Below are 27,178 nucleotides of genomic sequence, written 5' to 3' on the forward strand. Positions count from 1 at the left end.
AAAAAAAAGAAATGCAATCTATAGACATCTAAAAAAAAAATGTTCACAATTGAATGAATGCAAAAAGTAGGTAGCTATATGATGTGTAATTTTTATTTTAAAAATATGTAATATATACATAAATAGACATGAGAACTAGTCTAGATAAGTCTGTGTACCTTCGAGTCAGAGCCGACTCATAGTTGACCTTCCAGTGGGTTTTCAGAGGTGCACAGGATGAGACTGCCCATCTTTTTCCTGGGGCACAGCTGGTGGATTCGAACCATGTGCCTTTGGTTTGGCAGTACAACTCCTCACCACTAAGCCACCAGAAGGCTATAAAATCCCATCACTAACAACAATCACTAGGAGATGAAGTTAATGGGACTTAGTTTCTAATATTTGTTCATCTACATTCTCTGATTTTCCACAGTGAACATGGGTTTACTTGTAAGTATCAAAAGGCAAAGATTTACTCTGTGCAATTGCCCCTGATCCGAATCCAGGGCTCCTAGTCAGCCTTAAAGGCCCTATAAACTGCTGAAGACCACTGCACTCGCAAAGAGACTGCACTTTGCAATCTCTTTTCATTAATGCCCTACAGACACTTGACTCTAAGCATTCTGTTTTCATTTTCATATATACATTTCTGATTCAATAATCCCTCAGGTCAGAATTTCACTTTCCTGGACCTCCCAGGCCCTGGAAACTCCAGTAGGTAACAAGAAAATAGGCTACATGGAGAAGAAGACCATGTAGCGACAGAAAAGGAAAAACAGACTCACGTCTTCATTGGTTGTCTGGTTGAGCGCCACGAGGAAAGTATGGAATCCCGTCAGTCCCACAACAGACCAGAGTGTGAAGAAGCAAATGAGTACTTCCAGAACAGTGAGTCATGCTAAGGAATGCTGAAGGAATCACACCTGGGAAGTCAAGACCTCGACCCACACTGCTCACACCATTTTTATCTCTTGGATCAAATGTCACAAGCAGTCAACTATCCATACAGAGCAAGAGACGAATCTGAAACCCACTGGTTATAGCCTTTTTGAAAGGTGAAAGATGTCTGTGCTATTCACAGAGTACCAGCATCTTTCGTGTGTAGTTAAGCATTTGTCTATTTATTCATCATAAGCTGCTGGGAAAGAAGTTTAGGTGTGTGCCAAAGCTAAACATCACCGGGCATTGCTGCCAATGGGAAATCCATCAAAAAGTAAACATTATATATTAAGAAATTGATGGAGAAGGCCAGAAAGTGATGTACAGAAATCTCATCTGAATCTCCTTTTCAGAAATGCAACTGCTATATACCATCAGCCTCAGCAGTAACAGAAAAGGCAGGGCTTCCACAAACGGACTTAAGAGGTATGCTGAGGCAAAGCCCAGCCGGCTAGATGCAGGGCTGAGCCCAAGACCAGCAGGCCCTGGGAGGGAGGCGACGGAGGAGGGGATGAGGGACAGGCCTCCCTTCAAGCCCTGGCTATCTTCCATCTAGTTGCTACCACCAAGACTCCATGACTTATTTTAGACTTGGCACTCTGATTTCTGAAAAATTGGATGGTGGGAGAGCTGCAGGGAGAAAGCACGCTGAAAAGTAATTTAAGACGACTTCACAGGGACATCATTCCCAGGGAGGATATGTTCCAGGAGTTTCTTTCAACGTCTCCAGGAAGCCGATTTTCAAAGATTCTGTGAGATTAAGGGGAGGAGCAGAGAAAAAGATTAGTGACTTCAGAAAAAAAAATTAAATTATGCGCACTATGCTGATGTCTACTCATTTCCTCCCCTCCTTGTCCCTTCTGACACAACAGCAGAAGATGAGCTCTCACTCAGTTAAGGGACACTGGCCTCCAAGCTGGCCAGCTCAGGACTAAAGAGTTCACACTGCTTGCCAATGCACCATCAGGCACTGGATCTGAGAGTCAGGCAGAAAGCACACATCACCCCTAGCCCCTAGACTATGTATAATATACGAATACTAAGTATACATATATACATACATATACTATATACATCTCAGAAGTAGATAACCAGGCCTTCTGTCTACTAAGATACCTCAAGGTGGATTTGGACTTTTTTTTTTTTTTAGAAGCCAAGCCTTCAACTGTCTGTGCCACCCAAAGACATGCATGGGGATATAAATAGATGATAGGAATAAAAAACATCCAAGCAAAATTCTCCCTCTTGACCAATCTGGGTCTTTCCCTTGCTCAAAATCAAGCTCCAGATCCATATCTTCCTTGGAAGTTTTCATAGTTAAGGCCATTCTTTTAATTACACATCCCATGCCTCAGATGGCGGTGTGTGGGTGTGCATGTGTGTACACGCATGTGAACACACCAATTTGTTTTTCTAACTCCCAAAGAAGACCATGAGCTAGCTACGGAATGGTGTTTTTCTGCTATAACTCCTTCCCCTACCTACAAGTTACGTGCCATAAAGTTGACTGCGAGTCCTGGCATCCTTATGAACATCAGCTTTGAACATGGCCCTAGCCAGGCCCATCCTCACCATCTCCAACATCATTTCTGATGTCAGATGGAACAGTATATAGATAGAGAACTGCCAGAAGTTCAAGCAGGATTTAGAAGAGGCCATGGCACCAGGGATATCATTGCAGCTGTCAGATGGATCCTGGCTGAAAGTAAGGAATACCAGAAGAATGTCTATTTGTGCTTTATTGACTTTGCAAAGGCATTTGACTATGTGGGTCATAACAAGTTGTGGCTGGCATAGAGAAGAATGGGAATCCCAGAGCATTTGATTGTGTTCCTGTGGAACCTGGACCTGGGCTAGGATGTTGTGCAAATGGAGCATGGGAGCACTGCATGGTTTGGAATTGGGAAGGGAGTGCACCAGGGATGTGATCTATCTCCATATACCTGTTCAATCTATGTGCTGGGCAAATTATCTGAGAAGCTGGACTCTGTGAAGAGGAGTGTGGCTTGGATTAGTCTTTAAGCTGACATCCTTGCTCTTTAGCATGTTGGAGAGGTCCTTTCTCCATGGGGTATGTCTTTTGATTCCTTGGCTGCTGGTTTCAAGGGTGTTGATCCTGGATCCACGTAAGATGACAGCAATGAAAGCTTCAATCTTTTCAGTGTTGTCTATTGGCCCAGTGGTGAGGATTATCGTTTTCTTGATGTTGAGATGCAATTCATATTGAAGGCTGAAGTCTTTGATCTTCTGCAGCAAATGTGTCAAGTCCTCTTCCGTTTCAGCAAGCAAGGTTGTATCATCTGCATAAAGCAGGTTGTTGATGAGTCTTCTTCCAAACCTGATGCCATCCTCTTCTTCATAAAATCTGGCTTCTCATGTGTTTTGTTCAGGATACAGACTGAATAAGTATGGAGAAAGTATACATCATTGATGTACACCTTTCTTGATTTTAAACTATGCAGTGTTCCCTTCTTCTGCTCAAACAACAGTCTTTTGGTCTATATATAGGTTTCTCATGAGCACAATTAAGTGTTCTGGGACTCCCATTCTTCTCAATGTTAGCCATAATTGGTTGTGACTCTCACAGTCAAATGCCTTTGCACAGTGAAAGAAACACAGAGAGACGTCTTTCTGGTATATTCAACTTTCCGTCAAGGTTCATATGACATCAGTAAAGACATCCCTGGTGCCACAGCCTCTTCTAAATCCAGTTTGGATTTCTGACAGTTCTCTAGCAATGTCTTATTTAACTATGTTTTTTATTAATCTACAGCGTGATTTAGCTTATACATGAAATTAAATGATATTGTTCAAGAGTGTCCACATCCTGCTGGATTACCTTTTTCTGGGAATGGGAACAAATTTGGATCTCTTCCAGTCATCTTCCAAATTTCCTAGCACAGCCTAGTGCTGTATCTGTTCAAACATATCAACTGGTATTCCATCAATTCCTTGGGACTTATTTTTATCCAATGCCTTTAACCAAGAGCAGCTTGAACTTCTCTCTTCATCATCATTGGGTTTTAGGTTTTTCGAAAACCAATATGCTATTTCCTGAAATGATTCTGTGTCAGCCAATTCTTTTTGAAACAGTGACTCTGTATTCCTTCCAACAAATAGCAGAAAAATTAAAAATTCACTGCTGGCAAGCCAATTCAGACTCATATCAACCCTCTTACTGGATTTCCAAAACCTGAACTCTTTCTCAGACAAGTATGCCAATCTTCAAAGAAGTTGGGAGCTACAAACTACTGACATTTTAGTTCGCGGTGCATCATCCAAGTTCCTTAATAGGAGAGTCACATCACATGCATGTGGACATGAAACAGTGAATAAGGAAGACCAGAGAAGAACTGATGCCTTTGAATTGTGGTATTGGTTAATAAGACCAAAAATGCCAATGACTGACCGGAACTCAACAAGAAATCCGTTTTAGAAGAAATACAGCCAGAACGCTCCTTAGAAGCAAGGATGGTGTGACTTCATTTCAACTCACTTTGGGCCAGAAGAGGCCAGTCACCAGAGAGGGACAGCATGCTTGGTGTCAGCAAAACAAGGCAGCCTGGAGATGGGTGATGGGCTGAGACAGTGGCTGTAACAAGGGCTCGAGCACAGGAGCACCTGTGAGGGTGGCGCAGACCAGGCAGCTGTTTCACTGTGTTGTACACACGGCTCACTATGAGTGAGAACAGACTCAATGCCACCTAAGAACAACAGCCCACCTTCGGAATCAGCTCTGAAACACTCAGTACAGTGGATCAGTGACTGCGAACCCAGTGCCCACCACAGGGCCAGAAAGAAGGCTTGTTGCTCTGAGCAAAGAGTTTATTATTATGATATTATAGATATAATAAAACATCATATTATCATTCACTAGAGTATTATTAATAATTCTTAATTATTATTCTCAAGATTTTATAATTATGTTGTTGCTGTTGTTATGAGCCATAAAGTTGCCTGCGACCCATAGTGACCCTATCTATGTACAACAGTTCTGAAGCCTGCCCAGTCTCACTGACTTCGACACACCTACCCTCATTGCCCTAGTTACTAGATCAATCCATCTCAATCCAGGATCTTCCTCTCCTGCACTGACCCTCCACCCTTCCAAGCATGATGTCCTTCTCCAAGGATTGTTCCTTCCTGGCAATGTGCCCAAAGTATGTGAGGCAGAGCTTCAAAATCCTAGCTTCCAAGGAGAAACTTGGTTTCATCCTAAGACAGACTTGTTTGTTCTCTTGGCAGTCCATGGTATATTCAAGACTCTTCTCCAGCACCACAACTCAAAGGCATCAATTCTTCTTCTGTCATCCTTAGTCACTGTCCAGCTCTCTGATGCATAGCAAGTAATTGCAAAGGCTATAGCCTGGATCAGGCACACCTTAGTCTCTAGACTAACATTGTTGCTTTTCAGCACTCTGGAGAGATCTCTGCCAGCAGATTTTTCCATTGTGATTCATCTTTGATTTCCCGACTGTTGGTGCCAAGAGTATTGACTGTGGAGCCGAGCAAGCTGTAATTGTTAACAACCTCAATCTCCTCTCCATCTATCATGGTGCTGCCAATTAGCCCAGTGGTGAGAATCTTATTATTATGGCTCAGGAGTAACTGGTAGTTCTCATTCTAACTGGTCCAAAGGAGCAGTCACAATGGTAAATTCCACCAGGAAACCCAATCAATTCACTAGGACATGCCGCTCCCACGCCCACCCTCACCTCCCTCCTCTAGCAGACACTCCTGTGTATACTCACTGAGGGCCACGTAGACAATGTTGAAGGCGAACACATAAATGGTGAGGAGGGAGAGAGAAAGGATGAAGAGGTAGAAGTAGCGATAGTTCCTCTTTCCAACACAATTCCCTACCCAGGGACAGTGATGGTCGAAGCGCTCTGTGGAAAAAATACAGTCTGGCGTCAAAGCCTCTAGAACAAACAGTAACCCCACCTTACACATAATCCCTAATTCAAATACCCCAGGATCACTGTCTATTCTGATTCTAAAAGGTGTGAATTTCTGTATATTACCTTTTTGAAATGTTTTTATAGCTATCTGAGTCCTGTAATGACCCTAAAAGTTGGACAAAAGTATTCTTGTTCCCATTTTACAGATGAGGAAATCAAGGCATGGAATGGTTAATTTAGTGGAAGACCCATTGTTTTCCCTAAAGAAATTCTTAATATATGGGCATAATAATTTCAGAGAATAAATACGTGGAAACAAAAGGGGAAATCTAAAAAAAAAATTGAGTAGGGACATTTTTCTCAAACTCCAGTTATTTAAAAAAAGTATAAAACAATATCTAAAATGGTCTGGTTCAATGAACAGAGGGTAATTATGAGTCAGAGTCGACATAACTATACCCAACAATAACAGTTCAATGGACTAGAAACGATCTAGAACCAAGCTCTTGAACAACCTACCATCTCATAAAGGAAGAATTACAAAATCAGTAGTAAAAGGAATTATTATCTCGTAGACAATTCATCATTTGGAGAAAAACTAAGGTCAGATTTTTTCTCTTACATTTTTATTTACCAAAATAAATCCCAGATGAATTAAAATTTAAGTGTAAAACCAAAGTGAAACCATAAAATAACTTTAAACAGTTGATACACATTTATCCTTTAAATGGAGGACTTTCAAAGCACAACAAAAATGAAAGAAAACATAGACCATAATGGAAAATTATTATTTTACTCTATTTAAAAATATAAATGTTAAACAATGTATTAAAATAAAAGAGCAAAAAGTCAACAGGAAAATGTGCAAATGTCACTTTGTTACATGAAAAGTCCTTAGAAATTAATAAGAAAAGAAATGCGAATTATTCCTTGAAGAAAACAGTCAAAGGGCAAAAACAGTCAATAAATATCATATAAAGACTTTACAGTCATACATAACTCATTATAATGAGAACAAAACAATAAGGTATCGTATGTTTGGTTTAGGCTTTTGTCTATTAAAATAAGAGAGCGCGCGCGCACACACACACACACAAACACACACACACACCCCCCCCCAGTGCTTATGAGCTTAGGGTAAAACAGACACTCCTACACTGCTTGTGAAAGTATAACTGAGAAAACCTTTCTGGAAACCAATTTGGGAATACATATCAAGAGCCTTAAAAATGCTCATACTTTTTTGACAAAATTTTTTTGAAGAAATAGAATGTACATAGAAATTTAAGCTCAATAATTTGAGTGCAGTATTATAACAATGAATAATAAAATGAGATCGTGAATAATGTCTAATAATAGGAGACTGTCTAAGAATATAACCCATATGATGCATTATTATGGAGTGATTAAAATAAGAGACTAAAAACCATTAATGACAGAAAGTAAGCTCCTAATATAATGTGAATTGAAACGTAGAAACAAAAGTTCTACTAGAAACAACTTAAGGAGAAAAAAATAGGAGAAAATAGAACAAATTGTACAGTGAGTTTAAGATTAAATTTCTCTTATACCTTCTGTGTGTTCTTCCTATTTTCTACAATGAACTTGAAATTAATTGAAATAAACAAAGAATAAACTCTATCACTTAAAAAAACAAAACAAAACGTAAGCTGTGTACTGACAAAAAAAAAAAGGTCTATCTCCCAGCTAGAGAAAAGAGAAGGAAGATGACATGAATTCCAAGAATGGCATCCCTAAGAGGTCAGAGTAATGTCTGGATCAAGAATTACAGATACAGCCTTTAAGCCAACCTGCCAAAACACTAGAAAATACATATGGGTGCAGATACTTATTTCTACAATATGTTAAATCAGATTTTTCCTTATACTTTTTAAGCAATGCATGCTCATCATAGTAAATTCAAAAGACACAAAAAGGAAAAGGAAACACCCTAACTTGTAATCCCACAACCTATAGATAGCTATAAGCATTTTGGTGGATTTCCTTTATATGCAACTGAGATTACATTGAAAATGTAGCCCCTCTCTTACCCAATTTCATTCAGCTTTCTGGTACGAGCTTTCCCCATGAAATTTGATTACATTAACATCTCGACATTTATTTGATTATTCATTTATTCCTGGACTATCTGGCTCTCTTTAATATTTCACTCTTATAATAACCCTTAGGTAAATTATTCCTTTTATAAATATTTTACATCTAGATTATTTCCTTGGGATAGATCCCTGGAAAGGAAATCACTAGCATTAAAGGATATACATGATGTTTTATGGCTACTGACGAATCTTATTAATTAAGCTGCTTTCCCAAAATCATGTTATTTCCCATTATCTGTGATTAATTTTATAAAACATAATGCCTGGGAATGATTGTATGAAACACAATAATAGTGTGAAACACAATATATACAAACTTTGCAAGCAAACCAATACAAGATAAAAATAAAAATTTTTTAAAATCATGTTTTAATCTACAATCTTAGTAGTATATTAAAAGAAAAACTCAAAACTCATTGCCATCAAGTCAGAATCAACTCATAGTTGACTTCCCAGTAGGTTTCAGGAAGCTGTAAATCACACAGGAGTAGATTGCCTGTCACAGAGCCACTGGTGGATTTGAACCGCCAGAGAGGCACTGGCTTCAGGTTAGCAGGGCAACTTCCTACACCACCAGAGCTCTCCTAACAGCACAGGACCAGGCATTAGCAGGTTTTCTTTGTTAATTCTCTAAGTTAAGAAAGTCAATCTGTCTAACAGATAAATGGTTAAACTAACTATACGACACAACAGTGCACAATGGAGCATCATTATACAGCAATTTAAAAAACCGAGCTCTCAATCCACGAAAAGGTATGGAGGAACCTTAAAGGTGTACTGCGAATTGAGAGACATCAGTCTGAAAGAGTTACATCCTGCATGATTCCTCCTATATGACATTGTGGAAAAGGCAAAATTATTAGAGAGTGAAAAGATGAGTGGTTGTAAAGTGTCAAGAGTAGGAGCAAAGGATGAAAAGGTGGGAATTGTCAGGGTCCCAGAATTATTCTGCGTGACATTACTTATAATGGTAATCACATACCACTACACAATCCTAATGGGAATTTGAGAATAAATTAATGAGAATGCAATTTAATGAGAACATATCAATATATGTTCAGTTGTACCAAACATATCAAAAAATATAAGTTCTTAATAGGTGTAGTGCAATAAACTGCTTTTATATGGCCCTTCTAGCCAAAGTCACTTTCATTAAACTGACTGGGAGTATGCAAATAAGGTGCATGGAACCCACGCTGGGATTTGACAGTCTGCAAACTCATCTAAGGTACGTGGAATCCTTGCAGGGGATTGGTTAGTTCATGGTCTTGATTGAATAGTTTGTGGGGGAGAGGGGTATGCCTTGAAAAGGAAACTGATAAGGAACTTGCACCTTCTCTGACAAAGGTTTGAGAGAGAGAGAGAGAGCGGCGCGAAGAGGCACTGGAAGACACAGCAGCAGGACAGACCATGTAAGATAGCAGGAACAAGCCCAGCATAGCCCACTGCTGTGAAGCCACTGAGCTAGGAGTTGTACCACTCGTCCAACTAAGGTCTGGAGGCAGAAAGGCTGGGAGCAGGGCCTGGTGCAGCAGCCAAGAAGAAGCCATCCTGATGGACGAACCAACCAAGTTGATCTTGATCTTGAGTTGTAATCTGTTACCTCTCTAATAAGCCTCACGTTTTAAATACGGTTCTTGAGTTCTCTGAGGCCCTGAAGCAAGTTACCAAACCCCAAGATTGGTGGGAGAGTACTTGGGGAGGGGTGGAGGTGGGGCAGGGAAGGAGGTGATAGGAGTCAGTATTAGAGACGATGGAATGGAACAGTAGTTTAAAGAAGACGGACAACATTTCTCTCTGCCTCACAGGAACCAGCTTCATGCTGAATCTTGTAAGGGAAACGACACAGTTAATACAAGAAATTGGTGTCCTGGTGGAGCAAATGGTTAAGAGGGCACTGATAACTGAAACGTTGGCGGGTCAAACTCACCATGGCTCCAAGGATGAAAAATCTGCTTCCATAAAACTCGCCTAGCAAACCCTACAGAGCAGTTTGACTTTGTCACCCGGAGTTGCTATGACTTGAAAACGTTTCACAGCACCTCTCACAACAACAGGGAAAAGAATGTGCAGGAGGGAGGGGACTCAGTGGAGCTTTCTGTACCTTCTGCACAATTTATCCACAAACTGAAAACTGCTCTAAAAAATAACTTTTATTGCAAAAGAAGGAATCCTGTTTTCCTTTTTATTTCTTTGGTTATTAGCAAGGGTGACTATTACCCCCCCTCCAGTTAACTAGTCAACTAGTCTTCTTGTTTTAGGAACTGTCATTATGAGTGGAATGGTAATGCTTTCCGAAAAGCTCATTTGTGTGAATAATTCTTTACATGCGAGAATATTATGAAGGCAAAGAAATTCTTTATGAAAACCTTCATATGAGGGCTTCTTTAAATATCAGGGTTCCTGTGCATTTTAAATAGGTTCAATTTATAAAAACCTTATCTACACATAGTTTCTTACCATATGAAGCAAACTAGAGTTCCCCAACTTGGGAGTATAGATTTGGGTAGAATGAAAAAAGTAATGTGTTTAGACACGTTTTATGGCATCTATGATAGAGAAAGGAATTTAATATATATGCCTTCTCCTCCCACGTGATTTACAGCCTCTGAAAACCCACTGAAGGTCAACTATAACTCAAAAGCAATGAGGTGAGAACAGGCATGTCATAGGAGTTCCTCGAGCATAGTGAGTAACATACCAAGCTGCTAAATGAAAGGGTACCAGTTCAAATCTACCAGCCATTCCACAAGAGAAAGATGGGCAGTCCCCTACCATAAAGACCTGACAAGAGAATTACTGTGACACTGGGATTTGATAGGCATGTTTGATCTTTCCCAGGGTGCCACATATAGTGGGCAGTGAATACAACCAAGTCATACATATCCAGATGGAAGCAAGGAACACAGGCACCTCCGTCCTTACAGCTGTAGCAGAGCTAGAACAAGTTTTTAAAATCAGACCTGGACCAGCTCCTTCTTACTCTAAGGACATGTATTCACACGAAGTTGCTTCACTAACATCCTCATCCATATAATGGGGATAATACCCATCTCATAGGATTAGTTACGGATCTCCAATAAGAGAAAGTGAAACAGAGTCCAGTGCCCTACTATGTAGTCTACACTTGGTAACCTTTGTTCTAGCAGAGAAACTACTTCCTTCCCTGATGCTGCCCTCCAGTGGACCCGGTTCTATTTCCCCTACACAAGCTGGAGGAGCCAGGCTTGAAACAATTCAGTAGAAGAAAATCTGGATTTGTAAATAAGACCAATTAAAGAGATTTCTTTTCCCATTTGCCAGTCATTTCTTTTTAGACTCCAAAACCAAACGCACTGACGTCAAGTTGATTTTGCTTCACAGTAACCCTGAATAGCCAGGTATAACGATGCAAGGGGTTTGGTTCTAAGGTTGAAAATCTTCACAGAAGCAGACTGCCACCTCTATCTCCCTCAGAGCAGCTGGTCCACAGTCAAGTGCTCAACCGCTCCGCCACCAGAGCACTCTCATTTTAGACTAGAAGATGTTTCAATTATTATTTGGTCTATTGTTATTATGTGCGATTGAGTCACCTCCAACTCATGATTTGGCCTACACAAGTACAGCTGATCTGCCATTGTTTTGGAAATTGTTTCTTTTTTTCTTATTAATGATTTTTTTAATGTAACATATATATATTTTACAGCATATTCTTTCCATTTAATCTTTCCCCATTCATTCATTGTTGCACATTTTCCTCCCTGCCCACCCCTCCCCCATTTCATTTTTCTCTGTTATACAATCCTCCCCCCCAAATCCGCAGTCCACTTTACTATGCATTTCTTTTTCTAGACTCTTGTCATGAAAAGAATACCTAATCCTGTATTCCTTTTAAACAGTTCTCTCCCTCATCTGTTTCAATGCAGTATACATTATTTATCCCCTCTTTTCTTAGGTTCCCCCCAACCCCGATGTCAGTACCATTTTACAACAGTGGCACTATGCAGTATTTATCCTTTTGTGACTGAGATATTTCACTCAGCATAATGTCCTCCAGGGTCACCCATGTTGTATATTTCATGAGTTCCCTGTTTTTCAATCCTGCATAGTATTCCACAGCTTCTCTACACAACCCTTTGCTATTATGAACAAAGCAGCAATAAACATGGGTGTGCATGTATCTGCCTGGGTGGCAGTTATGGTCTCTTTGGGGTATATTCCCAGGAGTGGAATTGCTGGGTCAAATGGTATCTCTATTTGCAACTTTTTGAGAAAGCGCCACATCGCTTTCCACAGTAGTTGCACCATGGAAATTGTTTCTTACAGAAAGTGAGTCCTAATCTGTCTTCTCCTATTGGTTTATCTCAGGAATCAGTGACCCTTTGGCTCTCTTTTGCCTTCTGCTCAGTCTTTCCCCAGACAAAGCCCCCTTGGTCTGACTCACCCACACAGTTATCGCAGATGCTGCAATGGGAGGCCCGAGGAGGCCGGAAGATCTTGCATGTGTAACAGTATTTCAGTTTCACAATCTGGTTGTTTATCTGGAAATTCTTGATACGAGGTGGTGGGCGCTGGCCCTGGGGTACCGCACCATTGGTGGCTTCTGTAAATTGTTAAAAACAATTAACATCACAGCTGGTCATTTTTGAGCCTTAACACTTCTCCAAAAGGAATGGGGGCAGTCAAAGGTTTCCTGAATGCACCGTCTTCTTCAGACTAGCATTTTCCAGACCAGGCATTCCACATCAGTGTGTCCCCCAAAATTCCACTGAGTGTGATGCAGTTCTTTTGTTGACATGTAAGAAAGTGGTCCTTCAAGGGTTTTGTGGAGTTTTAGGGGTCTGATTATAAAGAGAAACACTCATAAAGCAAGAAATTAAAATGGCTAAAATACATATGTAATTAAAATGTCCAACATCACTAATAATCAAATATAAACATATTAAAACATAAAGATACCATATTCACCCACTATACCAACAAATATATGAATGGATAACAATACTCAGTGTTGTCCAGGGTTTAAGGGAAAGGTCTTTGTTATACATTACCTTAATTAATGTGGCCGTGGCTACTGAAAAATGTGTATGCTCCTTGAATTTCCCAGAAACTTTAAAATCACAGAGAGATGTATAAAAGATGGCTCTACAGTGTTATTTGTCACAAAAATAAATTTTAAAAAGGAACATAATCTCAATGCTAGTTAATGTTCAATTCATTAATAGGAGGTAAAGTAAATTATGATACACAAATGGAATATTTTGCAGCCATTTAATATTACTTACACAAATTGTGACATAGGTAAACAATCACTGTATATTGCAAAAAATAAAATGCAGGTTACAAACAAGTGTATATAAATTGAACAATTTGCAAAAGGGAGCTCTGGTGGCCCAGCGGCAAAGAGTTGTGCTGCAATCCCAAACGTGCATGCAGTTCGAGGCCACCAGCTGCTCTACAGGAAAAGGATGATCTCTTCCCATGCAATTAACTGCCTCTGAAAACCCACCGGAAGGTGAGCTATGGGTCATTTCTGACTCTACAGTACACAACAACAACAACAAATTGCCAAAAAGTAATATATTATGTATAGAAGAAAAAGACATGTGCCTATTAAAACCATGGTTCCTCAACTTCCATAAAGGATGGTTCCAGTCTGAGGCATCCTTCTAGTTAGGGATTATAAAAATTCTTAGAGTTGTTTTAATAAAAGTTTTTTATAATTAATTATATAAAATACAATGTACATGAATGATTGTATAAAACACAAAGCACATTTACAAAGCATGATGCATATAAATGATTCTATGCAAATCAATAAAAACATTTTTTAAAAATGTTAGGAAAAAATCCTTAAAAATCAAAGTAATCTACAAAAAGCAGTATAATATATGCTTATTATTGATGATTTGGGGGAAACACAAAATGTAAAAAAAAATTAAAATATCACTGATAGTAACTCACAGATAGTCACATATTTTGATGTATTTCCTTCTAAACTTTATTAAACAGGTAAACATTTATGATTTTTAAAAACCTGAGATCATATTACAGTCTTGTACCTTGTATTTTTTTTTCACTAAACATTACACTATGAACATTTCTCATGATTATTAATTTTCCCCAAAACATTCTTACTGGTGATCTAATTAATACTCCTGTGATTTACTCATTATATTGATGACCATTTAAATTGCCTCTGACTTTTTACTGTTTTTAAATAATAGTGCATGTGAAAAAGCATTACAGATAAGCTTAAAATTCCCTTTGATCACAGAACCAGTACCCACTTCCCTTCTTCAAAGATATAATCATCTCTTAAATTAATTTCTAAAACAGAAAAGATAGGAAGAAGAGCATGTTGGGAGTTTAGTAGTAATATAAGAAGTTGCTGGCATCAAAATATCTCTGCTCATATTAAAAATAAATGGGAAAGATGAGATAAAAGACTTGTATAATAAATTGTGTAACTCTTGGATTATTTCCTTTAATCTAAGCCCTAAAGGGCAATATCATGATGGATGGAGAAGAGACTGAAACAGTTGACAACTTCATCTACTTGGATCCACAATTAACACTCAGTGCCAGTAGTCAGGAAATCAGGAGACACATTGCACTGGGAAAATGTACAGTTAGGGACCATTCCTAATTATTGAGAAGTAATGGTATCAGTTTGAGGATTAAGGTGCATCTGCTTCAGGCTTTCTGATCATTTGTTATGCATCTGAGAGCTGCACAATGAATAAGGATGACAGAAGAAGAACTGATGCCTTTGAGCTGTGGTGCTGGAGAAGAGCGCTGAACATCCCATGGACAGCCAAGAGAACAAATAAGTCAACTATGAATCATTTCTGATTTGACACTGACCATGAGGATTTGGGTGGGTTGTTTGTCTTGGAGAGGGTACAGCTGGAGTGCTCTTTGGAGGCAAAGATGATGAGGCTCTGCCTCACATAATTTGGGCATGTTCCTCGGAGGGGCTATTCCTTGGAAAAGGACATGATGCTGGGACGGGTGGAAGGTCAGCAAAGGAGAGGAAGACCTTCAACTCAGTGGACTGACACACTGACTGCCGCAACGGGCTCAAATGTGGCAGGAAGGGGTTGAGATCTGTCGTTCACAGGGTCACTATGAGACGAACTCGACTTGATAGCATCTAACAACAAGCCCTAAAGGCAGCTCTGGAGGTCTAGTGGTAAGAAACTAAACTGCAATCCTGAAGGCACGAAGTTCAAATCCACCAGCAGCTCCATGGGAGAAAGACAGGTGATCTCCTCTCATGCCATTAAATTGCCTGTGAAAACCTGACGGGGGCGGGGGTCAGCTATGGCTACAACTCCATGGCACACAACAACACCAAACAACAAGCCCTTAAAAAACCAGAACTATTGGGTCAAAAGATAGGAGCCCTTAGAGCTCAAATTACTGGTTGCCAAAGGGCTTCCTAAATAGATTGTAGCAATTTGCAGGCACGCCCATCAGCAGAAGATAAGCATGCCCACCTCTCAGCACTACCACTGTGCAGCCTACTTCTAAAAATGGAATCGTTTTCGATTCACTTTGATATTAAAAATAACTGCCATATGGAACATTTTTCCTTTTTTGGGGGGAATGCGGTAGATGCTGTGAAATCAAACAATAACAGTGTGTTGCACATCTGAAAAGGATGGAGATAGCTCTTTGTGAGAGGATGATGGAAGTACAAACCTACCACCTTAATAGTCCTTTGCATCTGCTTTAAATAAGGGCATCTAGCAAAGAGAGTTCCTGGTTACTCTGCCCCTGAGAGCTATGAGACAAAGGAATCACGTGCCTTCTTTCCCCACCTCCTGACCCCCCTCAACAGTACCCCGTACGGATTGAATGCCAGTAGATAAAAACTCGCTAACATAAACACAGGTATGAACTTTTAAAAAAAGAAAATGCACAACATGTAAAAGCCTAGATCACAGCAGAAGTGCGAGAGTCTAGGGCTCCAGCTCAGTGATCTGGCATAAAGAACTAACCTTGATAATAACCTACTGAAAGATGTAACAAATGCCTCGAGCCATAAACTTGACCCTCAGTTTTGCCATAGGTAAATGGCAAAAGGGCTGTAAAAGAATAACCTCCATGGAGAAAAAGCAGCAATCACAACTCCCCAGTCTCCCCAGCCCTCCAGCTGCGCCAACACAACTCAGCCTCTGCCTTCTTCTCCTTGGTCCCCGCCTCAACACTAAGGAGTTCTAGCTCCGATGAGCAAAAAAGCCAATCTCCCTTCGCTCAACTAGACCAAGTTGGAATTTTTTAATTTCACTTCTTTAATTTTGTTGTTGTTGTTAGACTTGATGTTTTAGCGGGAACCTGGGTGGTAAAGAGCTGCACTGCCAAACGCAAAGGCAGGTGGTTCAAATCCACCAGCTGCTCCACTGGATAAAGATGGGCAACCAGCTCTCATGCAATTTACCACCTCTGGAAACCCACTGGAGGGTCAACTATGAGTCATTTCTGACCTGACCATGACCTTGAGGATTGGGATGGGTTGTTTTTGTTTTTGTTTTTTTCAGGTTTTGACATATTTCAGCTAACAGATGCTGCCCCGGACATGCTCACCAAGTTTTGCCAAGATATCTGGAGAACAACCACCTGGCCATCTGACTGGAAGAGATCTATGTTTGTTGTTTGTTCCCATCCCAAAGAAGGGTGATCCAACAGAGTGTGGAAACTATAGAACACTCTCATTAATTTCACATGCAAGCAAGATTCTACTGAAGATTATCCAAAAACGACTGGAACAGCATATCAGCAGAGAACTGCCAGAAGTCCAGGCTGGGCTTAGAAGGGGTCATGGTACTAGGGATATTGTAGCTGATGTTAGATGGATCTTGGCTGAAAGCAGGGAATACCAGAGGAATGTCTATCTGTCATTGACTATGCAAAGGCATTTGACTGTGTGGATCATAACAAACTGTGGCTGACTCTGAGAAGAATGGGAATACCAGAACACTTGATCATGCTAATGAGAAACCTATACTTGGATCAGGAGGCAGTCGTCAGAACAGAGCAAGGAAACACTGCATGGTTCAAAATTAGGAAGGGCGTACGTCAGGGCTGTGTCCTGTCTCCATACCTTTTCAACCTGTATGCAGAACAGATTATCCGGGAGGTTGGGCTCTATGAGGAGAAATGTGGGGTCAAGATTGGTGGAAGATCTATCAACAATCTGTGATATGCAGATGATATAACCCTGCTTGCTGAAACTGAGGAGGACCTGAAGCGCTTGCTGCAGAGGGTCAAGGACAGCAGCCTCCAATATGGATTGAGGCTCAATGTCAAGAAGACAAAGATTCTCACCACTGGGCCAATTGGCAGCATCAGGATGGATGGTGAAGGAATTGAGATTGTTCACAGCTTCAGTTTCCTTGGCTCCACAGTCAACACTCTCGGCACCAACAGCCAGGAAATTGGAAGATGTATTGCCATGGGAAAGTCTGCTGTTAGGGACCTCTCCAAAGTATTGAAGAGCAATGGTGTCTCTCTGGAGACTAAGGTGCGTGTGATACAGGCCATGGTCTTCGCAATCACTTGTTATGCATCAGAGAGTTGGACAATGACTAAGGAGGATAGAAGGAGAATTGATGCCTTTGAACTGTGGTGCTGGAGAAGAGTATTGAGAATACCATGGACTGCTAGGAAAACAAACAGATTCATCCTGGAAAGGGTCAAACCAGGCTGCTCCTTAGAGGCAAAGATTCTAAGGCTCCGTCTAACATACTTTGGACATGTTGCAAGGAGGGACAGGTCCTTGGAGAAGGACATCATGCTTGGTCGGGTGGAGCGACAGCGCAGAAGAAAAGGCCCCTTATGAGGTGGATTGATTCAGTGACTGGGGCAATCGGGATGGGTGTTTCGGAGATGGTGCAAATGGCACAGGACAGAGCAGAGTTGAGGGATGTTGTACATAGGGTCACTATGAGTCGCAAGCGACTCGTCGGCACACAACAACAACAACAACAGAGTGGTTGCTTCTGGGTTTGCAGAAAAACCACAGAAAGTGCGCAGAGTTCCAGTGTATCCCCTGCCACCTGCACATCGTGATCCTGCAGAACTCTTATTCCAGCTGGTGAACCCATCCACATTGTTGCTATGTGCCGGCGAGTCGAGTATGACCCATAATTGTTGTTGTTGTTGTTGTGAGGTGCCGTCGAGTCGAGTCTGACTCATAGTGACCCTATGAACAAAAGATCTGAACCCAGACCTGTCCTGCGCCATCCTTACGCTTCCTGACACACAAGAGCCCATTGCAGCAGTCACCCCGTCAATCCACTTGGTTGAGGGTCTTCCTCTCCCAACATCATGTCCCTCTCCAAGGAATAGCACCTTCTAGAAACATGCCCAAAGGATGTGTTACAAAGTCTCATCATTCTTGCCTCCAAAGAGCACTCCGGCTGCACCCTCTCCAAGACATATCTGTTGGTTTTCTTGGCCGTACCTAGGATGTCCAGCACTCTTCTGCAACACCACAGCTCAAAGGCGTCAATTCTTTTTCTGTCATCTTTATTAGAGACCCTATGAACAACAGATCTGAACTCTGTGCTTTCCTGTGCCATCTGTAGTGATGCCTTATTATTCACAAGGTCCATAGTTTACACGGACTGCATACGCAGGCACACAGTTCAAATCCACTAGCTGCTCACTGGGAGAAAGATGGGCAATTTCCTCCCGTGTGGTTTACTGCCTCTGAAAACTGACTGCAAGGTCAGCTGGGGTTTGGTCCCTACTCTACAGTACACGGCAACAACATTAGGGCTCCACTCTGTGATGTGCAGTCCCAAGCATTTTTGACAAACGTTTAATACCATGTATCCACCATTACAACACCATACAATCTGATTACCCTAAAAATACCCTGTGCTCTACCTATTCACCCTGCCCTCCCCTGACTCCCAATTGAATCCCTGGCTGAGATCCAAAGGGGGAAGGACAGCTAAAATAAACAAAAGAAAAGCAAAAGTAGAAGTGTCTTTAAAACTACCTACAGAGAACTAACGGCTAGCTAGATTGACTCCTGGGCATAACTGAATCTCTTAAGGCCCCCTTTCACCTGGCTTAGATGCTGGGGCAAGTTACGTGGGTACGTACCTTGAAAATAATTTAGGCAGACTCTGCTTTTGAATGTGGTGGGCTCTCTGGTCCTCTTAGTACTGACATCACAAACCTCTTTCTCAGCGTCAGCTCCCAGGATAGCCCCTTCCAGAGCCCTGGGACAGGGAACTCCAGTAGGATGTCCACAGAGAGTTAAGATGCTAACTCAGAAAGGCTGCACCTCTCTGGTGGCTTAAATTGGAGGGAGAAAGATGGGCAACATCCTCCCATGCAATTTACAGCCTCAGAAACCCAAAGGTGGGCCACATGTGAGTTGGTTCTGACTCAATGACAGTCTGTTTGGGTTCTGAGGGGGTTCTGAGCCCTGGAATGTTCTGCTTCAACTCTTGGTGACACCCAGCGCCTGAGGAGTGCAATGCCTTACTCCTGCCCCAAAGATCCCTAACCTGCACTGGAAACTGCCTTATACTGATCCGATACCTGCTTCCTTTATCAGGATGCACTGCTAATGCAAAAGTCAGTGGTTCCAATCTACCAATTCCTGTCAGGGAGAAAGCCGAGCAGCCGCCTCCTGTGAAGGTTTACGGTCTCAGATGGTGATGGAGGGTTGCTAGCAGTCAGAGACCACCGAGCAGAAGTGACTCTGACTTTTATGTTTATCCCTCCTGGAATTCTCAGGATTCTTGGCACACTAACTGCTCCCCCCCCTTCTTGTGCATGCTCTCCTAAAGCAGGAACTCTTGGCTGGGGTAAACCATGAACGGGCTTCAGAAGAACTATGGATCCCTGAAATTACACCCCAAATTATGTATATGTGTATATGTATATGTATATTCTCACCACTGGACCAATTGGCAGCATCAGGATGGATGGTGAAGAGATTGAGATTGTACACAGCTTTAGTTTGCTTGGCTCCGTAGTCAACAGTCTTGGCACCAGTAGCCAGGAAATTAAAAGGCGCATTGCCATGGGAAAGTCTACTGTTAGGGACCTCTCCAAAGTACTGAAGAGCAACGGTGTGTCTCTGGAGACAAAGGTGCGTTTGGTACAGGCCATGATCTTTGCAATCACTTGTTATGCATCAGGGAGCTGGACAATGACCAAGGAGGATAGAAGGAGAATTGATGCTTTTGTGCTTTGGTGTTGGAGAAGAGTATTGAGAATACCATGGACTGCTAGGAAAACAAACAGATTTGTCCTGGAAAGGGTTAAACCGGGCTGCTCCTTGGAGGCAAAGATTCTGACATACTTTGGTCATGTTGTAAGGAGAGACCGGTCTTTGGAGAGGAACATCATGCTTGGGAGGGTGGAGGGACAGCGCAGGAGGGGAAGGCCCTCTATGAGGTGGATTGATTCAGTGACTGGGATAATCGGGATGGGAGTGTCAGAGACAGTGCGATTGGCACAGGACAGAGCAGAGTTTAGAGCTATTGTACATAGGGTCGCTATGAGTCACAAGCGACTCGACGGCACATAACAACAACAACAACATGTACATAAACATTTTGTCCCTTTTTCTTTTTTTAACTATTTATATACTTTCTAAGGAGCCCTGGTGGGCTAACACCTGTTTAACTAACTATAGATAGAACTATCTACAGGTATAACTGCATATTACAGTATGTTAACAAAACTTCTGTATACTAACATGTTTAGCTATCCTGTCCCATAATGAGTATTATTTTAAAGTTGATTTTCATGAAAGTTTTCAGAGACTTTGGATTTCCATTCATTCAATGGTATAGGAACATTATTCAGAGAAAATTGTTTATAGCTTTCCTCAAAATAAAAAATTAATTGTTGTGAGGTGCTGGCGAGTAGAGTACAACTCACAGTGACCCTGCGAACAACAGGTCTGAACCCTGTCCCTATTAGTTGTTGTTGTTGAGTACCATCATGTCAGAACTGACCCATATATAGCTAACCCTCCAGTGGGTGTCAGAGGCAGCTAATCGCACAGGAGGAGACTGCCCATCCTTCTCCTGTAGAGCAGCTGGTGGATTTGAACTGTGAGCCTTCAGGATTGGAGCACAGCTTCTTACCACTAGGTCACCAGAGCTCCCTGTCTCTATTAGTTTGTCACTCCTAGAAAAAAATTAAAAATGAAGAAAAAAACAATCATCCTCTTCAAAACAGTGCAGCAGGATCTTAATTAAAAAATCCCTCCTGAAATGCAACTTACCAGAGAAGAACGAAGCAGATGACTTTTGTTCTTGCTACACCTCCCGTCCCTAGTTCACAGCACAATTATCATCTGTGATACAGACTCTCAGAGAGCCTAGAGTGATTGCCACTCTGAACGACTCTGATGAATCTCTTTCCTCAAGAGGAAAGAAGGCCACCCCCCCACCCAGTGGCTTGCCAGCTGCCTGGGAAACTCACCTATCTCCATCTCTATGAAAGCTGCTTCATCTGGCAGGGCTCGCGGAATCACGCCAGGGTCACTGAAGCTGGTCCTTAGCAGTGTAGCCATGGAGAAAAGGAAGAGCAGAGCAGCAAACACCGGGATGGCCGGAGACAGCTGAACAGCTAGGTAGCGGCACCTAAAGAAAGCCCAGAGTTAGCATTTCATCGTACTTAACCCTACTCTGAAGCTGTCGATGTCATCTGACATGGATCCACAATCAACACTCATGGAATCAGCTGCCAAGTAATCAAAGGATAGGCCTTCCTGTGTATTTCTTTTGAGGGAGGGAGGTCCGTTGCTTTAGGAACGTAACTTTCTAATAAATCTATCTTTACCATTTTAGAAAAGAAAGAAATTTTAGAAAGAAAGAAAGACATTAAGGAAGGAAGGAAGGACTCAAAGGACACACCGTATTGGTCAAATCTCCTGCCAAGAACTTCTTTAAAGTGCTAAAGAGCAAGGATGTCAGCTTAAAGACTAAGGTGTGCCTGACCCAAGATGTAATACTTTCAACTGTCTCATCATATGCATGTGAAAGTTTGGACAATGACTGAGGAAGATCTAAGAATTAATGCTTTTGAATTGCGGTGTTGGTAGACAGTACTGAAGATCCCACAGACTGTCAAAAGAACACACAAATCTATCTCAGCAGAAGTGCAGCCAAAGTGCTCTTGAGAAACAAAGACAGTGAGGCTTTGTCTCAGATACTTTAGACATGTTCTCAGGACGGGCTAGTCTCTGGAGAAGGACATCATGCTGGGAGAAGCAGAGGGTCAGCAAAAAGAGAGGAAGACCCTCAACCGGAGAGAGCGACACCCTGAATATTATGGGCCTGTGCACAGCAGAGATTGTGAGGATGGCAAGATCAGGTGGGGTCTCATTCCGTTGTGCACAGGGTTTCTACGAATCCGAGCTGACTCAACAGCACCTATTACAACAACAACAGCAACCCTACATTGAAGAAACCCTGCTGGCATAGGGTAGTTTACTTGGCTGCTAGCCAAGAGGTTGGTGGTTTGAATCCACCAGCCACTTTGTGGGAGCAGGACGAGGCAGCCTCCTCTTAGATTGACAGCCTTGGAAACCCTTCAAGGTCAACATCCACTCACTGGTAGTAGGCTGGCTTTAGCGCCCAAACTGATCTCTATTTGTCACAAGAACATCCATCTGGTGTCTGTGAGAAAGTCAGCAGTGCCTCACCGGGGAGGGGTACATCACGCTTTTCCTTCCCTTGAATCATCATCGTAGCATATGGTTCTGCAGGTAGTAGGAGCTCAACAAATACTTGATCAATTGATGCCATTTACGCTGAGGACTCTCCCTGGTTCAAGTCCAGTCTTTCCCAGCAGCCTAGTGGGAGCCACTCATCTCTGTCTCCAGAAAGATTCGGATTTGCCAACAGCTGAATTTGTAAGCAGTGCAGCTTGGAATGACTCTGAGAGTGTCTAAGACTGTTCATATGCTTCGTCTAGCTTTAAGGGAGCTCTGGTAGCTCAGTAGTAAGAAACGCTGCTAACCCTAAGGCACAGGGTTTGAATCCACTAGCTGCTTTGCGGGAGAAAGATGGGGTATCCCCTCTTGTCCAAATGACTGCTTCTGAAAACCCTCTAGAGGGTCTGCTATGGGTCAGTTCCAACTCAACGGCACAAAACAACATAATCTCGCATTGGGCTCAATGAGGAGGAAGAAAAGATGAGGTCAGTCAGGAAGCATGGTCACCTGTACCTCATCAGGTCCATTAAAAGCTTAAGAGCTACGGACTGACTTAGAAATACTTCTGTCCTTTAAATTTGCTCAGTTAGTAGGTGACTAGAAGTCCTGGTGGCACAGTGGTTAGGTGCTCAGCTGCTGACCGGAAAGGTTGGCAGTTGGAACCCACCAGCTACTTCTCAGAAAAAAGATGTGGTATCTGTTTGCATAAAAGAAACCCTATGGGGCAGCTCCACTCTGTCCTACAGGATGCTATGAATCAAAATCAACTTGACAGCAACCAGGTGGTTTGGTTTGGTTTGGTTTGGTTTGGTCTGGTTTTGGCTAGTAGATGGCTAAGAAGCATTGGTGGTTTAGGATGGAAATATTGCATTTCACACAGGAGACCTGGGTTCAATTCCTGGCCACAGCACCTCACGGCTGCACCACCTGTCAGTGGAGAGTGGCATGTTGCTTTGATATTGGTATCAGTTAGAAAATTCAGACTAAGACTAGGAAGAAAAGCCTGGCAATCCGCTTCCAAAAAACAGCCAAAAAAACCCCTATGGATCGCAACAGTCTGACCTGCAACCCACCATGGGAATGGTACAGGACCGATAGGGTGGTGGTATCATTTGGCTGTACTGTTTTGACAGAAAACAACAACAACAACAATGGTAGGTAATTACGGACTGCAACCAATGGAAAAAGAAAATCTTATCTCCTTACTATTTCTTCTCAAGTCCCATCCTTTCCCAATACACCTGGAAGGTCATTCTTCTTCCTCTCTGTATATCCTCATTCTCTTCCTCCTTCAGGTCCTGGTGATATCAGTCTTGTCATGATCATGGCAACCACAATTTACTGACCACTCACCACATGCCAGGCACTGCACTCAGCTCTTTATGTGGGTCAGCTCGTGTACATCTCACCATAAGTCCAAGATAGCATCTTGCTTACCTATTTAATAGATCGAAGAGTGTCTAGGATCTCTAGAATATTTGATAAGAGCAAGAGCCCAAGACTTAGCTATTTCCTAGCTGTTTCTCATTGCATTGAGCTCATCATCTTCAACTGGACTGTAAGCTTCATAAGAGACAGAACCTTTATAACATAGGAGCTCCTGGGTTCAAATTCAGAATATACAAGTTCCTACTGTGTGGCCTTTGGTCTCCTTATCTGTAAAATGCAAGTAATAATAGTACTCCCATGGGGTGATCATTGCTGTTAATATCAAGTGGCTAGAACTGAACTTGACACCCACTAAGTGTTAGGAAAATGCATCTCCCAGAGCCCAGCACAAGAATGGGGACAAAGAAGGTGGTGCACACTTGTTGATTTGAACTGAATTTCAAACCAAGTAAATAGGCATGTGTGATGAGAGTTATCACTGGCCTATCTACTCGCCTCTTCCAGAGGTACATTTTCTCCTTCAAAAGAGAGATCTTCTCTTGGAGGCTGACTATAAGTGGATGAGCAAGGAGGGAGAGCAGAAAAAGTAAGCTAAGGAAAAAGGCTTACCTCCTCAGCAAAGGATTAAGCGAGCTGCTGGCCATTGAGAGCAGTTAACCCTGGCATGACGTCCATTCACCACAGATGGGGAACAACCCCCATGGGATCTTACCCTGCACACACACACACAGAGGCATGCCAACTAACTGCAATATTAGGCTAAGCATTTTATTATGAAGGTGATCATAGGTGTTGAAACTGGATTATGATTAAGGCACTGGTTTGTTTGTTTGCTTACTTACTTACTTTGAAACAAAACACCTAGTCTTAGCTTTTCTTTTTAATTTTTTAAAATTAGTTCTTTCTTCTCCTAAAAGTCAACTTCTTGTTGTTGTTATGTGCCTTCAAGTTGACTGCGACTCATAGTGACCCTATGTTCTGAACCCTGCCCTATACTGAGCCAATCTCAGTCCCTCCAACACACCTACCCCTATTGTCCTAGTCACTGGGTCAATCCACCTCAAAGAGGGTCTTCCTCTCCTGCGCTGTCCCTCCACCCTCCCAAACATGACGTCCTTCTCCAAGGACCGGTCCCTCCTGGCAACATGTCCAAAGGATGTGAGACAGAGCTTCAAAATCCTTGCCTCCAAGGAGCAACTTGGCTTCACCCCATCCAGGATAAACCTGTTTGTTCTCTTGGCAGTCCATGGTATATTCAAGACTCTTCTCAAGCAAGAGTAAAGGAGAACTAAAGAATCTGCCTAGCTGAGTTTAGGATAATGATCGTTCTGACTCCTCAAGTGATGAATTCAGAACTAAATGGGACCCAGAGGACACAGAGGCAACACGAGGCTCCACCTGATGACCACGTGAAGAAAAAGTTCTGCATCCACAGCACGCACAGCCATCTTTCTAGTCACCGTCCACCATTAAGTCCACTTTTTTCCCAAAGAAGGATATCACGCTTCAAAGTGCTCTAGGTCTACAGTCTCCAATGAAAAGTCTTATTATTTATTTTTTTTTAAAAAAAAAAAAAAGTCAGGCCTGTATATGATTAGGGAGCTCTGGTGGCTTAGTGGAAAGGAATTGCATTGTCAATGCAAAGGTATGCAGTTCGAATCTATTAACTGCTCCACAGGAGAAAGATGGGCAAACTCCTCCTGTGTGATTTACTGCCTCTGAAAACCCACTAGAGGTTCAGCTTTGGGCCCGTTCCGACTCCACAATACACAACAACACCACAACAGCTTATCTGGTTGGTCATGGAAGAGTATAAGTTTTTCGATGGAAAGAGGAGGCTAGAGAGGGTCGAACAACCAAACCACCAAACACCAAAACTCACGCTGTCCACATGTGCAAAAGGACCAGAGCTTAACTCAATCCGGTTCCAACACCTGCTTGTAAGACCAGACAAAGGACAACTTAGATTTGGATTACACTACACCACCAGGGATAAAGGTCTCTGTAATCGCCCCATAGTCTATCTTCTGCACCTGCTAAAACAATCCATTCTGTATGTCAACAAGTGCACAACAGGCCCATTGTCTTGTTCTACAGAGATGAGGCTACTGGCAGCCAGTTGTCACTAGTGAGTGGGTGTAGCTGGGAAGGCAGATGTGGGGCCTGCAGGCCTTTCCACTCGGAGAGGGAATTCAGAGAGCCGGAGGCTGAGGCTGATGTGAACTACCACCAAGAGTGTCTGTCTTCACCACTTAGGACCAGAAATACCTCCTGTAGGTTAGTCCCACAATTGCAGTCAACTAGGATAGGAATAAGCTATGGTGAAATTTGATGGCCATTCTCTATATCGACCTCAAATGTTGGGGGTACACTCTAACATCACTAACTTGCCTTGGGGAACAACTGGATTTGTTAATCACATATGCAGCCAACTGTTTATCAAGTTCCTAATACTTTCCATCTACATCAATTCTTAGAATAATGATACCCATATACTTCTTGAAACAGAGCTTTTCTTTGTCTTCTTCCTCCTGGGGGCTAGAAGTGTCTTTTCTCCCCTGTAATTATGTAATTTTACAAATGCAACCATGACCCCACTAAGTCTTCACCTCTGCTGCCTGAAGAAACACCATCATTTAAAGCCATCTTCAACCAACTTCTCGACTGGCCTCAGACATCCATAGCCAGATGACTGGCAAATTATCACATGTCCCATGGGTCACATGGTGGTTGTGGCTAATGCCAGGCTGGACTGATAGGTCATGTCCCATCCCCCCTAGCACGTTAGTTCATGACAGTGATAATGGTAATGACACAGACTTGAAGTCCTATAAAAAAAAAAAAAGAATCCATACTGACAGACTTCAAAAGGGATCTGTGCTTCATAGACTGGTGTCTTCAACTGGTGTTCCACAAAATTCTCTGCCTCTAAGTCTCCCTAATAACCTTTCCTTTTATAGCTTTTTCTTTTGTTATTTTATTGGTGCAATCAATCAACCCAAAGTATTTACAAGCCTAACAAAAGAAGAACACACACACAAAAGAAAGAGTTTATTTTGTTGGGGGAAAACATAGCTAACACATGAAACAGTGAAAGAATCAGATAAGGCCAATAATCAAGTGCTCAAATGGTGATTCAGCCCAAGGACTGTAAGTGGTCATAGAGGAAC

General features: G+C 42.1%; 1 protein-coding gene across 1 annotated transcript in view; it reads right to left on the bottom strand.

Moving 5' to 3' along the window:
* ZDHHC9 (zinc finger, DHHC-type containing 9) overlaps positions 1 to 27,178 on the bottom strand; it is a 40,983-nt gene that overhangs the window by 4,951 nt on the left and 8,854 nt on the right. Inside the window, exons 3-7 of the mRNA XM_006881786.1 lie at positions 21,383 to 21,543; positions 12,360 to 12,518; positions 5,670 to 5,807; positions 1,620 to 1,668; positions 765 to 867 (exon numbers count right to left, since the gene is read on the bottom strand). Of these exons, the coding sequence (XP_006881848.1) occupies positions 765 to 867; positions 1,620 to 1,668; positions 5,670 to 5,807; positions 12,360 to 12,518; positions 21,383 to 21,543 (610 nt within the window). The remainder of the gene's footprint in view (positions 1 to 764; positions 868 to 1,619; positions 1,669 to 5,669; positions 5,808 to 12,359; positions 12,519 to 21,382; positions 21,544 to 27,178) is intronic.

This window comes from Elephantulus edwardii, unplaced genomic scaffold (genome assembly GCF_000299155.1).
Source record: "Elephantulus edwardii isolate Elephantulus edwardi_28Jun2011 unplaced genomic scaffold, EleEdw1.0 scaffold00016, whole genome shotgun sequence".
Classification (NCBI taxonomy): domain Eukaryota; kingdom Metazoa; phylum Chordata; class Mammalia; order Macroscelidea; family Macroscelididae; genus Elephantulus; species Elephantulus edwardii.